The following is a 13,916-nucleotide window of genomic DNA, read 5'->3' as shown; positions in this document are numbered from 1 at the left end:
GGCATTTCTATTCTCATAATATCATAGTGTTTGTTTCTGCACTTTGGTTTAATTGCTTTTAATGTTTAATTTATTTTAAAAATTTAATTGCGTTTAATTTTTTAAGACTTTTATTACATTAATTTATAAGTATAATATTGTGCTTATTTGTTAGATGTACAGTAGTTTTGGCTATTTAGAATTCATACATCCTGTAAATAATTTATTCTGGTTGTACAGATGTGCATATTGATCAGCATATTGCACTTGTTGACAAATGAAAATATGACAGTTTTGACTCAAATGCTTGTTTTTTTTTTCACATAATAGACAGTAATATGTAACAATAACATTTGACATTCAGAATTATTTGTCATAAATGATTTTCTATGCAACATCTTTCTCTCCTAATTGTTTTGACCAATGTATATAATGGTTAAAAGCTTCAATGTGTTTTTCTACAATATTTTATTTTTTATTTGGAGTTCTGTCATTTAAAATCCTTCTCTTTTTGCTTTTGTCATATCTAAATCTTTTGAAAATAATGACTTAGGTCATGAATTAATTGCAATTATTTTCATGTTGATCTAGGTTTGAAATTTCACAGAAAATTTAAAGTTATCATGATGTTCTGTGTGAGATCCATATTCTAAATGACATTTTTTGAAATTATGAACAGTCTTGTGCATATTTAGTATTTATATTATAAATTGCAAATGTTTGTTCCCCCCCACTAAGAACCAAATGTAACTATGTTTAGCTGAGCATTATTGGTCTTATCAAAGAGGCAATATTTTGTTATTTACAATAGTCTTTTTAAAAAAATGGCCTGATGACTGTGTCTCATTTGATGAGTAGTCCCATAAATATACAAATATACGTGGTATGGTACTGTACATATGATGGGCTCTATAGAGTGAGAATTTTGTAATATTTTGACAAGATTTAATCTATAATTCTCTAGCATAAAGACAAACATGGCATATATCTTCATTTACACTTACTGTCTCCTCCTGGATTGTTGAAGTTAGTCAACAGAATCAAATCAGAAAAAGAAAATATTGTCTAGTTTATAAAAAAAATGAATTAGAAAATGAGCTATTAAATTATTTTGTAAATGTTACATTTTTTAAAAACTAACTGTGGGAGGAGAGGGAGCCACCAGTAAACCCTCTCATTAAAGGGCATAACCCACTGCTCTGGTGACCTGGGATAGGAACCAGGCAAGCAATACCAGGAATTTTTCTTGGCTGGTTACTCCTGGATATTTCATGCCTCATCTCTCACTGCCTGTCCACCTCCATTGTGAACCTTACTGAACTCAACTTTTTGAATTGCCTACATATTTTTTTTAAATAGCAGTAATATTTTGATGTGTGTAAAGAGTTTATTTAAGAAAAGGTATATACACCTTAAATAAATTCTAAATAAATAAATATATATAATTTTTAAAACTTTCAAAAGAGAAGTTTTAAAAAATAATAAATTACTCTGATCTTGTCAACAGTCCTTTTATTAAAATCAGAGATGTAGATACTTAACTAGATGCATTTCAAACTGTATTATCTAACAGTTCCTTCACCATATTGCTGCAATTTCTCAATAAACCTATTGTGCTACTGCTGATCATGCTGTAAGGCACTTTGAACATGTGATTGATGCAAATGGATTGCACATTGAACAAATGTCTTGAGTGAAAACCTTTTGCATGTTTCCATTTTGTGTTTTTTGTTCTTCATATGCCAGTTTTTCATCTAGTGGTAGAAATTTGAACTAATTATTTTTTTGCATTTTCCTTTTCCCCATGATCCATGTAACGTATATACCAAGTTTCATCAAAAAAGAGAACGGACTCTATACAGGTCTGAGTAGGGCAACTTTAATTATTATAACCAACTTGTATATCGATTAAAATATATTTTAAATATATTTTGATCTTCTATAATACAGTAAGCCTCTGCTTAACATGGGGATGTGTTTCTAGGTGACAAAGCACTAAGCAAAACAGTGTTAAACGAAGTCATTTTAACATAGAATAAATAGGGAAAGGGGAACATGCGACCAAAAATAAACAAATTTTACTATAATTTTAAGTTATTTTTATATTAATTTGTATAATAATATATGTTAAATAACACGAACATATGCACACAGAAATCTAAAGTTTATTTTTTGTGATAAAGGTCCTAGCTTTTCTGAAATTCTTGTTTTTTGTGATAAAGTCGTCTAGTTTCATTTGCCGCTTTTTTCTTTCCTTAAACAAATGTTGGTAGCGAAGATCAATCCAAAATGCCTCATTTTGCTTTTGCACTCTTTTCAAAATTTGGATCATTCACTACGATTTGATCAATGATTTCAGTTATCATTATCAAACTTTTATTAACTTTTACTAAGGAAATCTGTAGAGAAATTTTGGGTTCTTCTTTTTCAGAATCACTATTTTCCAGTTCTGCTTGGATTCCTTGTTCTGCCAGTTTTTGAAGGTCGTCATTGATAAGGTTCTCACCAGAAACCTGCAGTAACTCCTCAATATCCTGCTTGTCTACATCTCCTAGTCTTGCTGTATTGATTAGGTTGACAATTTGGTCAACCTAATGATAGTGATAGGCTCTTCTTGTTGAGAATTCTTGGATACTGTCTTCCAAACTTTGTTCATACATTTATCAGTTAATTCTTGCCAAGTGAAGTCGATATTTCCTATGGCATCTATAATGTTATATTTTTTTCCAAAATTGCACAAAACAAACCTAGATTTAAAGAAAGTACAGTGCTATGATGAATTACCACCTTTTGCTGATTGGTTCATGTTCATGAATAATCGTATTATATACAAATCAATGAAATTCTGCAATAATTTGAATAGGCGTAAATTTTGAGCATAATTTTTTAGGCTTCGAGCAGACCGCATTATATCAAATCAGTGTTAATTGAGGCAGTGTTAAGCGAGGTCTTACTTTATAAACTGTTACTTTATAAACTTATATTAACAATATAAACTGTTTACTTAAACAGTTTATATTGTTAATATAAGTTTAATATAACTTACAGTTTATATTGTTCTCACCAGATGGGGCTAGTATCATTCAAAGTATGATCATGTATCTTAGTTTATAATATATAAATTTTTTATGCGCCAGTTGTTGTTATTTCAATATTCAAATTATGATATACTAGAAAATTTGTCTGTTAGAAATGTAATTTACTAAATGTAGAATAGCCTAATTGAAACAATAATTCAGTTTTCTTTTCAATTGAACACTTTTAAATTAAGCAGGCTAATTAATGAATTTGGATTAAGATTTTATCTTGTTGGATATCCTATTTTTTGTTGGACTTTATGATAATCATTATTTTACAGTATTTTCAATTATATTTTTTAAAATGCATCATTTTTTTGTTTGTAAGAAATCTGATATTTAAAAAAAATTTAAACATTTAGTGATATATTTTTACATTAAATCTTTTTATAAATACAGATGTACAGTACAGTACCAGAGGGCTACTCTAGTAGTAACTTAGATATTGTTTCCATTATTAATTTTGTATTTGTTTACAATTTTTTTATATATGACCATAGTTGGGTTATAAAACAGCAAATCTTTNTATATTTGTTCATATCCAAGCTTTCAAACTGCCAAAATAATCTTTAATAATCTTCATTCATCACAAGTTTACTGCAGTTTTTTCAGTCGTCCAGTTAAGTTTTGTGTGTTTGTCACTAGAGGTGCCTCTATGTTAGTACCCTTTCGAAAATAAATTTATGTTTTCACTTAGTAAATGCGAACTTTCATACAATTTTATTTTTATAAGTACAGTAAAATTGACAAAACAAAGCTGATTTAATCATATCCTATTCAAAATATTTTAGCACTTTTACATACTGTGTATTTAGTTTCACAAATAACTGAGAATGACATAATTTTTACTATTTTTACCAGATTTTTATAATTATTTTTCAATTTTTTTCATAATTGTATAATTTCTCACCAAGTAAATGTCTACCCACTTTTATGGTTTTAAATTTATAAGTAAACATAATGAATTTTTTTATTAAGAATATGCTCTAATGATAACTTTAGAGCATATTCTTAATAAAAAAAATTCATGAGCAACAACACGAGTCTAAAAAGAGTATAGAAATCCAATGGATAACATAGTCAAAGCACTTCAATTGTGACATGTTTTGACTAATCACAGTGCAAGCTGATAGTATTTCTGCTTTTCCTGGTTGTATTAAAAAAAAAATTGCATTTTGATGCATTTTTTGCAAGTGATGGGCAATATGCAAGTAATTTTGCCAAATCAGGTACTTTATTGCCAGATTTGACAATGATTTTTCTACAGTATTATAAATTCATTAAAAGTGATTTAAATTTTTTCCTAAAATTGGAATATTTGAATTTAAATAGTTAACAAAGTGAATATTCTATGAACTAATAAGCTTTTAGGCTTTCATTTATTACCAACACTTGTAGAGTTGGATAGATGCAAGTATTGAATCAGATAAGTTTGAAAATTATGAAGTCTTCAATCATATTGGCAGAATGTAATATTGTATCATTTATAATTATAACTAAAAAAGGCTGTTGTATTATTTGTTAATGCTAGTAAGAAATTACATCATCTAAACAAAAATATTTAAGATAAAACTTGTTAGAAAAAAAATTAGTTAATAAGTTTTATTTTAATACTACTATATGTTTATATTATACTTTATATTAAAAAATATAAAAGAGAGTCGTCATCATTAGCAGTTATATTATTTAATCATTAACTATGTTTGTAATTGTAATTAATTAATCTTGTTTGGTAATTATCATACAGATAGTCTTTCTGGAAAGTTGCCTTATCAGTAATAAACACTTTTAGTTTGCTGTTAATTGTCTGTTTTATTGATGGTACTAATATATTATGTTATACTAGCATGCAGTGTTAATATGGTAGCATACAAATTTAATGTAATGAAATGTTTTTAGGTTATATCTATTATAAACTTCCCAAAACCCTTCTTTAGAAGTGAATAAAGACTAACTGAATGTTTTTATTTATGAAGTAATTTGTAAACAAATGCTTTAAAGTGATGCATGGTAAGTAACCAACATCAAGGAAATGAATGTTTTTATAAAAGTTTTGTAAGCTTAAAATTACACAGAAAATAGTTGTAGCAGTTGGAATGAAAGGTGTCTTAACATTCACCTGTTGGTGTTATGTAATTTAATTTACAAATTGCTTGCATTTGTTTTATGTATGAATATAAAAATGAAATATTAACCACTTTATACACCAAAGTTGTGATAATCCATATTGAATTGTCAAATGAATGCAGTATGCAGTTGTCCTCTTAACTAGTGACAAATAAAATAAAATACAGTATGCATGCCTACACAATACTTTATTTGAAAGATACATACAATAAATGAAAAAATGTTATAAAATAAAAAGCAAAATTTTATGGTACTGTACTGTACCTCAATTAATATTGAAGTAGTCAGTTATTTGCTGCTATTTACTGTTCTAATGAATTTTTTTAATATATATATATATATATATATATACACAGGAGGGGTGTAAAAGTTACAGTTGTTGTTATGGGAAAAAACAGAGGGAGAAAATAGGAAGAAAATACATTTATTTTTATGTACAAATTATATTAAATCACAAATAAGGAATATGAACTAAAAAAAGAAAATATAAATAATAATGATGAACACCAAACGTTTGTACTTGTCAGATTCTCAACTGTATACCTACTTTTGCACCACTTGTATATCATTTCCAATAGTGTAATTTTGCCATACTTAATTCCACATTATCCATTAACCTAAACATAAATTATGAAAACATGGAAATAATAAATTTTAATCATAAGTTTAAATTGAATATATTTAATAATTCATCTTATTTGCTCATCTGACACTATAAAAANGACAAGGAGTGACAAATTAAATCATTGTTATGAAGCCTCTTTTGAAACCTTAAAAAATGAAAAAAGTTTGCATTGTTCAAGTTGTTCTTGAGTTTTTAGCTTGTAACATTTCACATGACATTCTGTATATTGATGAAGTGATAAATCAAAAAACATGATAAAATTGAAGTTACTATTTGAAAAAGATTTTCATTAAAAATAAGCTAAATGATATATATTAATCACTAGAACCAGGAACAGAATAATAAATATTAAATTGTATGGATAAAACATCTTAAAATTCAATATTTTGAAAAAATTCAAATGACCATAATATGTATGCCCAAATTAATTTGAAATTTGCCAAATTCTTATTTGTGAGGAAAGAAAGATTAGATAGTAAATAATAAATCATTTCTACAGTCATAAGTCATTATCTATATTTATTCTTAATATAGTAAAAAAAAAAATTTATTTCTTCAGTTTATTTATAAATTTATTTTCTGCTCATAATTGAATAACAATGAAAGGTGTATATGAAACACTTATTAAGCAATAGTTTTTTTAGTTACCGACATAACTTCTCTGTAAATTATATAATTTAAAATTGTTTGTTATTGATAATTACAGGAACTGTGAGGAGGTTTTTAGAAAATTATGAAGATAGTATTGACATTATTATATTTACGGTTGAAGATGTTGATATAGGAATATATGAATTACTGTTGCCACTCTATTATCCAAGAAATAAACAGGAAGAAGAATATGGTCTCTATTATTTACCTGTTGATACTGGTGGAAAGGATGGAGAACCTTACATTCCAGAGCGTCAAATACGAATTGTGGATAAACCAATAACTACCAATGCAGGTGAGAACTAATTACATATAATACACATCTCAAAGCCTGATGAGTTAATTTAATAATCCAATAATCACCTAAATATTTGGGCTATAATACGGCTGTAAACAAATAATACAAACAAATTTGGTACTAGAGGTAAGCATTAGGCACTATCTCTTATCTAAAGTAAAAATTATAATAATTTAATAAATAATTTAGAACCTTCTGAAAGAAAATAACTGACCCAGGGCTTGAACCCGCAGCATCTGCTTGCCATGCGGTATGCTACCAATTGCACCACCCGGACCCCAAGCCAGATGGTGCCTAGTGCTTACCTCTAGTACCAAATTTGTTTGTATTAATTATTTGTTTATAGCCACATTATAGCCCGAATATTTAAGCGATCATTGGATTATTATATTGAGAACTAATTTTTCAAGGAAATAAAAAAAAATTCATCTAATAATTACTATATGCTTTTTGTTGCAACCATATTTAATGAATTACAGCATGTTGTTTTTAAGTATTGTAGATTATGCTTGTCTTTATTCAACAATGTATTAAAAAATTGAAATTTTATCTTCATTAATATTATAGACCTTTTGGGAAGTCAAATAACAATAATCTTAATTATTTGATTTCCCAAAATTAGTTCTTTAGTTCCAGCTAATTTATTACACTCACTCAAGAAAATCTATAAATATACTTTTAATGTATATTTTAAAAATATGTAATAAATAATAATGTCTTTTATTGGACTTTGTTTTAATAACAAGCTTATCCTTAGACAAACATCACAAAACCTGATAAATTTGTATCATTTGTCTTTACCATTTAATTATTTTCCTGTCAAACTTCTTTTATATAATCATGCTTTCTCCATAATCTCCAAATTTCTTGTTTCCCTTATTTCCTTAACATTCTTGCTTACATCCACTGCATCTTGCTTTCTTTATTAAGAGTTTCTTGACTCAAAATGATAGTGTTTTTATTCTGTCATGATTTCTGTACTCCTCTTTTTTATGCCTTATCCTTATTTCCCTTCTTTACAATATGCCTAATGGGCTAATAAAACATCCATTTAGTTAGCCCATAATTGTGTGTTATCTTATCTGGGGTTTATAATTCCTTATCTAGCACTACTAGATACATTGATAGCTTTTTCAATCAGTGACCTAAACACTGCATGCTTATTTATCTCCATAGTATCCATGTAGAAAGTAATCAAGAGGTAGGAATAAAATATGATGGAATACTGTTTTGCTTAAACTAAATTTCTCTTCTCAGATTTAGTAGTCCATTTTTTATAATTGATTACATGATCAGAATGGACTGAACAATTTGAATTGATTCAGTTTTATCTCTTAATAGATGCATACCATAAAATGTGCATTAGATAGACATTTGTTGTATTTTTCTTTTGTAAAATGTAAAATACACCCTTCTGTAGGATTTTATTTGAAATTTCAAAGTTGTTCCCTATCCTCTTAAGAAAGAGGACAAGGAGTGACAAATTAAATCATTGTTATGAAGCCTCTTTTGAAACCTTAAAAAATGAAAAAAGTTTGCATTGTTCAAGTTGTTCTTGAGTTTTTAGCTTGTAACATTTCACATGACATTCTGTATATTGATGAAGTGATAAATCAAAAAACATGATAAAATTGAAGTTACTATTTGAAAAAGATTTTCATTAAAAATAAGCTAAATGATATATATTAATCACTAGAACCAGGAACAGAATAATAAATATTAAATTGTATGGATAAAACATCTTAAAATTCAATATTTTGAAAAAATTCAAATGACCATAATAATTTAATGAATTTGGCATTTTTTATTTAATTTTTGAAACTGCATTAAAATTATTAATCTGAAATTTTTTTAATATTATAACTACATCTTTTTATATTATTATTGTAATTAGATTTAGGGGAAAGTGTTGATTTGGCTGCCCAACTTGACAGTTCTGTATCTGTTGGTCGTTCAGCATTTGCAAAAATGCACGGAGATTTAGATAAACGTCGAGGTAGTCAACATAGAAATAGTTTACCTTCTGACAATTTAACTTGGGAAGTACAAAAGAAGAACAAGTAAATTAATCAAATTTTAGAAATATTTATTGATAATTTTAAGTCATAAATGACTATTTTATTCATTTATTTATTTAGATATGAGAGACTTCTGCGGAAAGCTAGATTAGAAGATTTACGATCTATTGCAAATTTAAAATGCTTATATCAGAGTGGAGAGGACAAATTCGGAAGACCTGTTATTGTGTTTATTGGTCAAAGATTTAAAGCTTGCCAAGTTGATTTAGAAAAGGTAAATAACTATAGATAGTTAAAATTATCTAGATGATGATGATGATGATGTTTTGTTTGGAAATTAGTTATTCATAAAAAGTTGTTCTGAAAGCCAACAGTTAAAAAAAAAATTAAGTATTTTATGTAACGTTGCTTTTTTATATTTAATTGAAACAAAACAAAAATTAAGATTTTTTATTAGGAAAAAAATAATTAGAATAAACTATCAGTTATCAAATAGATAAGAAAGTAATTCATTTATGTTTTATACAATTAAATTCAAATTATGTTATCACAATCTAATTCAAATATATAGATAGATTAATCACAATAAAAATTATCAATATGAATTTTTATTGTAATTATTCTATCTGTATATTTGAATTAGATTGTGATTATTATGTATATTTGAATTTAATTGTATAAAACAAAAATGAATTATTTTCTTGTCTATTTGGGAACTGATAGTTGAAAAACAAATTATTTTGCACTTAGGAAGTTTATTATTTTTTCCTAATATAATACCTTAATTTTGTTTTAACTAAATATAAAAAAGCAACATTATATAAAATACTTAATATTTTTTTTTTTTAAATAATAATTTACAATGTCCTAATAAATTAGAATAATAATGTAGACAATACTTTTTAAATTAAATTTTTATATATATAAAATAAATGTGTTCACATAAATAAAACAAAATCAGCTGTTTGGTAGATTAGATTGTTTTAATTTTTTTGATATAGATTAAAAAAGTTAAAAGAAGTAAAATTTGTAAGCATTTTTGTTTATTACTACTATTTAAAATAAATATTTGACCTGTGATTTGGGAGTTACTAAATTTTGAATTCAATTTTGATCCACTTTTAGAAAAAGATTTGCCATTGTTCTTCTACATTGTCAATTTGTTTTGGAATATTTCTTTAAAAACATGAAATATTTTACAGTGAATTTGAAAGCACAGTATGCCCACCAACATGAAAATGTTGAAACTAGGAATTACTGGAAATTTTGATTGCTAGAAAATAGACTGGAATTTTATTATTGATTGCAACTTTTTGCTTTATAACAAAAATGATTTAGATTGAATTATTAAATATAAAGATTTATTTTGAATTAGAATAGATATTTATTTATTTATATACAAAGAGCACAAACAGCAAAAGTGTCATCTTACATCTATTTAGGGAAGCTTTATCTTCTAAATTAGTGACCATTAAAAGACATTTTTGTTGGCTTTAAAATACTGAGCAATAAACAGCAAGATTTCCCAGATCTTGCTGTTTACTGCTCAGCTGACTACTAATTATTCATGAGCACATTAATTTTTTATTAATTATTTTGTGTTTGTTTACTTGAATGAAGTAATATTGTGACAATGCCGAAGGGCCTCCCTATACTTCGGCATCATGTGACTGAAGGGTTGACATCGCATCGGCGAAGATCATAATGACAAGTTTTATCAGACTGACACCACTGTGTCTTTACGGACAGACACAGAAACCGTTATGTTCTCGTGCGCACGATTGCGTGTGTGAGCGAACGGATTCGGGATGGAGGGAGAGACAGCGCACTGGAAGTAAGTGACTTACTCAGAGATGAGTTAACGTAACAACTATTTAATGGGTACTTATAGGCCATACAACATTTCGATTTTAAATATGCTAGCTTTTAGATACATTTCTATGATTGATAGATATTAGATATATATATCGGATATTAATGTTTTTGCGATTCCCAAGAGAGAGTTTAAAGAAGTTTCGCATGGTCATAAATACCTTTTTTGATATCTTGATTGAGATTCTCGAACATTCTTTGTGAAAGAGAGGAAGCTCGGGATGTCAGTTTGGGTATTCTGTAGAGCAGGAGTGGCCAACTTTTGTGTACATAAGATCTACTTTTTATCTTAAACATGTGTTGCGATCGACTCGTCGTAGGCGTAGTTACCTAAGTTAGGGATGGGCATTCCGCGGCCCGAGTCGCATAAAATGTGTATAAATACATCAATTTCCTAGCTTAAGAAGTATGCAGCAAAAATTCAAATGTTATTTTCTACAACTTATGTGTGTGAATAGTTTTTCCTGCAATGAATTTAGTAAAAACGAGAAACCGGCTAACAGACTCACCTCGAAACTAATTTAAAACTAGCAGTGACTAATATTTAATCAAATATTTTTGATACATTACGTTTAAATCAGTTCTAGAAGCTAAATTAAGTATACCTATTCTATTTTATAATTATATATGAATAAATAATTGTGATTTACTGGCATTTTCCACCCTCTTTTATCTTGTATGTGGTCGGCGTTAGTTCAAAAGTTTTGAAATGCGGCCCTTACACAGAAAAACGTTGCCCATCCCTGGTCTAAGTGGTGAGGGGGAGGGAGGTGTGAAATACATACTAAGTTTAGATAGAAAAGAAAAGCCACAATTTAATTTAAAACACGAAGAAAAGGTAAGTACCTTTAAATTTTAAATTAACATTTTAAACAAGAAAAATTGAAACTCAACGTTGTCACTTTTGGGGACCACCACTTCACCCTTCTTCTCTCTACCGTGTCCCGACCTACTCTCTCTGTTTCTTCTTTTTTTCGATTTTACGACCCTTTGTCTACATTTCTTATTTCTCTTTTACAACTGTACGCAAATGGATTGCACATGGACCGACATAACTGCATCTGAGGGAGAATGAGGAGGTCCGATATCACTACAGTTACGTTTGTGCGTTTCGTTCACGCGTTGCGTTCGGTTACAACTTACAAGTGTAACACATTAAGTCAAGACATCGCAAGCGATCGACCAAAATTGGTTTTGCGATCGACTTGTTGGCCACCCCTGCTGTAGAGGAAATATCCGTAAGCCTGATGGAATGTACAGTATCCACAAAGGTGTTAGACGATGGTACGATGGTTTCCAATGATATTTTAGTAGGATATAAAAACGTAGAATAAAATGATATATTCACAAATATCCAAATATTGAAGCACTTAGGACAAGGTACGGGTGACAACTTGACTCTTTCGAAAGATGGGCGACAACTGCGTCACTTTGTTGTTCTGTTCTAATGTTGAACTGTTGAAATTGAGATATTAGGTCAAGATGTGATGAGAAAGCATCACCATCAGGCCTGAGAACTCAACAGATGTTTAGCTCCCAGGTGAAAAAGTTGACAGTTATTTATCAAGTTTATAGTTACAATGTGACATTATGAACAAATGATGTAAACACACGGAAAGTCTGGATTCGGATCCTCACAATATGATTCACTATAGTAAGTCTAGGCTTAAAAACAGATTTTTTGATGATATATCTCATTGTGTGGTTATTCTGATACTTGATTTTGGAATGCACAATAAATTACCAGGAAAAATCCTTTTTGTTAGATAACTGAACATATCTATTTGTATTAGTTGTGAAAATTTCTATTGGTTGGTGTTAGAGTAGACAATAAGTAGAGGCATGCTTGCATACTGCTTTTTATTTTATTTAAAAAGTAATGTTCTCATTTGAGTTTTAGTTTTTTAAAATCATTATTCACTATATAGACATTAAAAATTTTATCCTATTTCTCTACTTAAGTGATTTTCAAATTAATGTCTTCTGAAATTATCCAGTCACAATTGAGTTGGAGTCACTAAGTTTTTCCACTGATGTGAACAAAATTCTGATGTATTTAATTATTTCATTTATTAAAAGCAAAAATAAATAAATGTGTTTAAATAGGATCTGAGTAAAGCTACCATAATAAAAAATAATGTTTTGTTTTTAATGCTTGCTTTAGAAAAACAAAACTTACTGTTATAATGATGAATGATTGAAGAAATTAAAACTTGTATAAAGTAGTATAACTTATTTTATTTAACTAATATTTATTATTTTATGAATCTAACTAATAAATTATTTATCTGTTATAAGTTTAATTATGATGATTATTATTTACTTTTTTAAATTATTTTGTATGTTTGAGTTTTTTTAATATCTTTACCACAGATGTACAGTACAGTACCAGAGGGCTACTCTAGTAGTAACTTAGATATTGTTTCCATTATTAATTTTGTATTTGTTTACAATTTTTTTATATATGACCATAGTTGGGTTATAAAACAGCAAATCTTTAATTTTATGACCTATTGGAAGCGGGGATGTCTGATATTTATAGTACTATATACAATATATATAATTTTTTACATACAGTTAGCACCCTTTCAAAAAACAATACAGGCAGATGTATGTATTTTTTGGAAACAATACAGCTAACATTTAAATATCAAACAAGAGTTTCATGTTATAAAGGAGTTCTGTTCTCAGAGAGCTAATTTATTGTAATTTTCCATTGCATGATTATGTAACAAGTAAAAATGAATTAACTACAAGAATGAGTAAATAAACAGATTTTAATTATTTTAATTACTGAAAATAATGAAATGTTGACTTAGGAACTATAGACTTTTGTTCATTAAATTTGAAAGTCCATCAAATTGAAATGTGTTAAATTGAAGATTTAGTGTAATATTAATATTACTACTATTAATATCTACTACTGTAGCTTTTCATTCAGTTTTTACAGAAATGAAATTCAAAATTAGCTTTTTAATATTGTTTATTTTGTAATTAAATGATTTATAAAATCATACAGGTTCTTGTACTGGGGTTTAACATAAACTGGGAATTGGAAAATTTTTTTATATTGAGTGGTTATTCTAAAGCAGATAAAATCTGTTTTCATTATAATTAGCATAGTAACTATTTGTATTTCAATCAGACGTTTTGCCAAATTTCTATTTTGAAGAATTAACTTCTCACATACTTCTGGAAATAATGAAGACTCTTGAAACAATGGAAAATGATAGACAAAAATGTCTATCATTTTCCATACAAAATTATGG

At 27.7% G+C, this 13,916-nt stretch overlaps 1 protein-coding gene across 3 annotated transcripts in view; it reads left to right on the top strand.

Moving 5' to 3' along the window:
- Window positions 1-13,916, top strand: part of LOC111619740 (protein GDAP2 homolog) — an 84,093-nt gene that overhangs the window by 42,936 nt on the left and 27,241 nt on the right. For all 3 annotated transcript variants that reach the window (XM_023361549.1, XM_023361550.1, XM_023361551.1), the window contains exons 6-8: window positions 6,515-6,754; window positions 8,652-8,817; window positions 8,896-9,049. In XM_023361549.1, the coding sequence (XP_023217317.1) occupies window positions 6,515-6,754; window positions 8,652-8,817; window positions 8,896-9,049 (560 nt within the window). The remainder of the gene's footprint in view (window positions 1-6,514; window positions 6,755-8,651; window positions 8,818-8,895; window positions 9,050-13,916) is intronic.

Source organism: Centruroides sculpturatus, unplaced genomic scaffold (assembly GCF_000671375.1).
Source record: "Centruroides sculpturatus isolate CEXI.00-Female unplaced genomic scaffold, Cexi_2.0 scaffold88, whole genome shotgun sequence".
In the NCBI taxonomy this organism is placed as follows: domain Eukaryota; kingdom Metazoa; phylum Arthropoda; class Arachnida; order Scorpiones; family Buthidae; genus Centruroides; species Centruroides sculpturatus.
The sequence above is the reverse complement of the archived record's forward strand: the minus strand, read 5'-3'. Positions and strand labels throughout refer to the sequence as shown.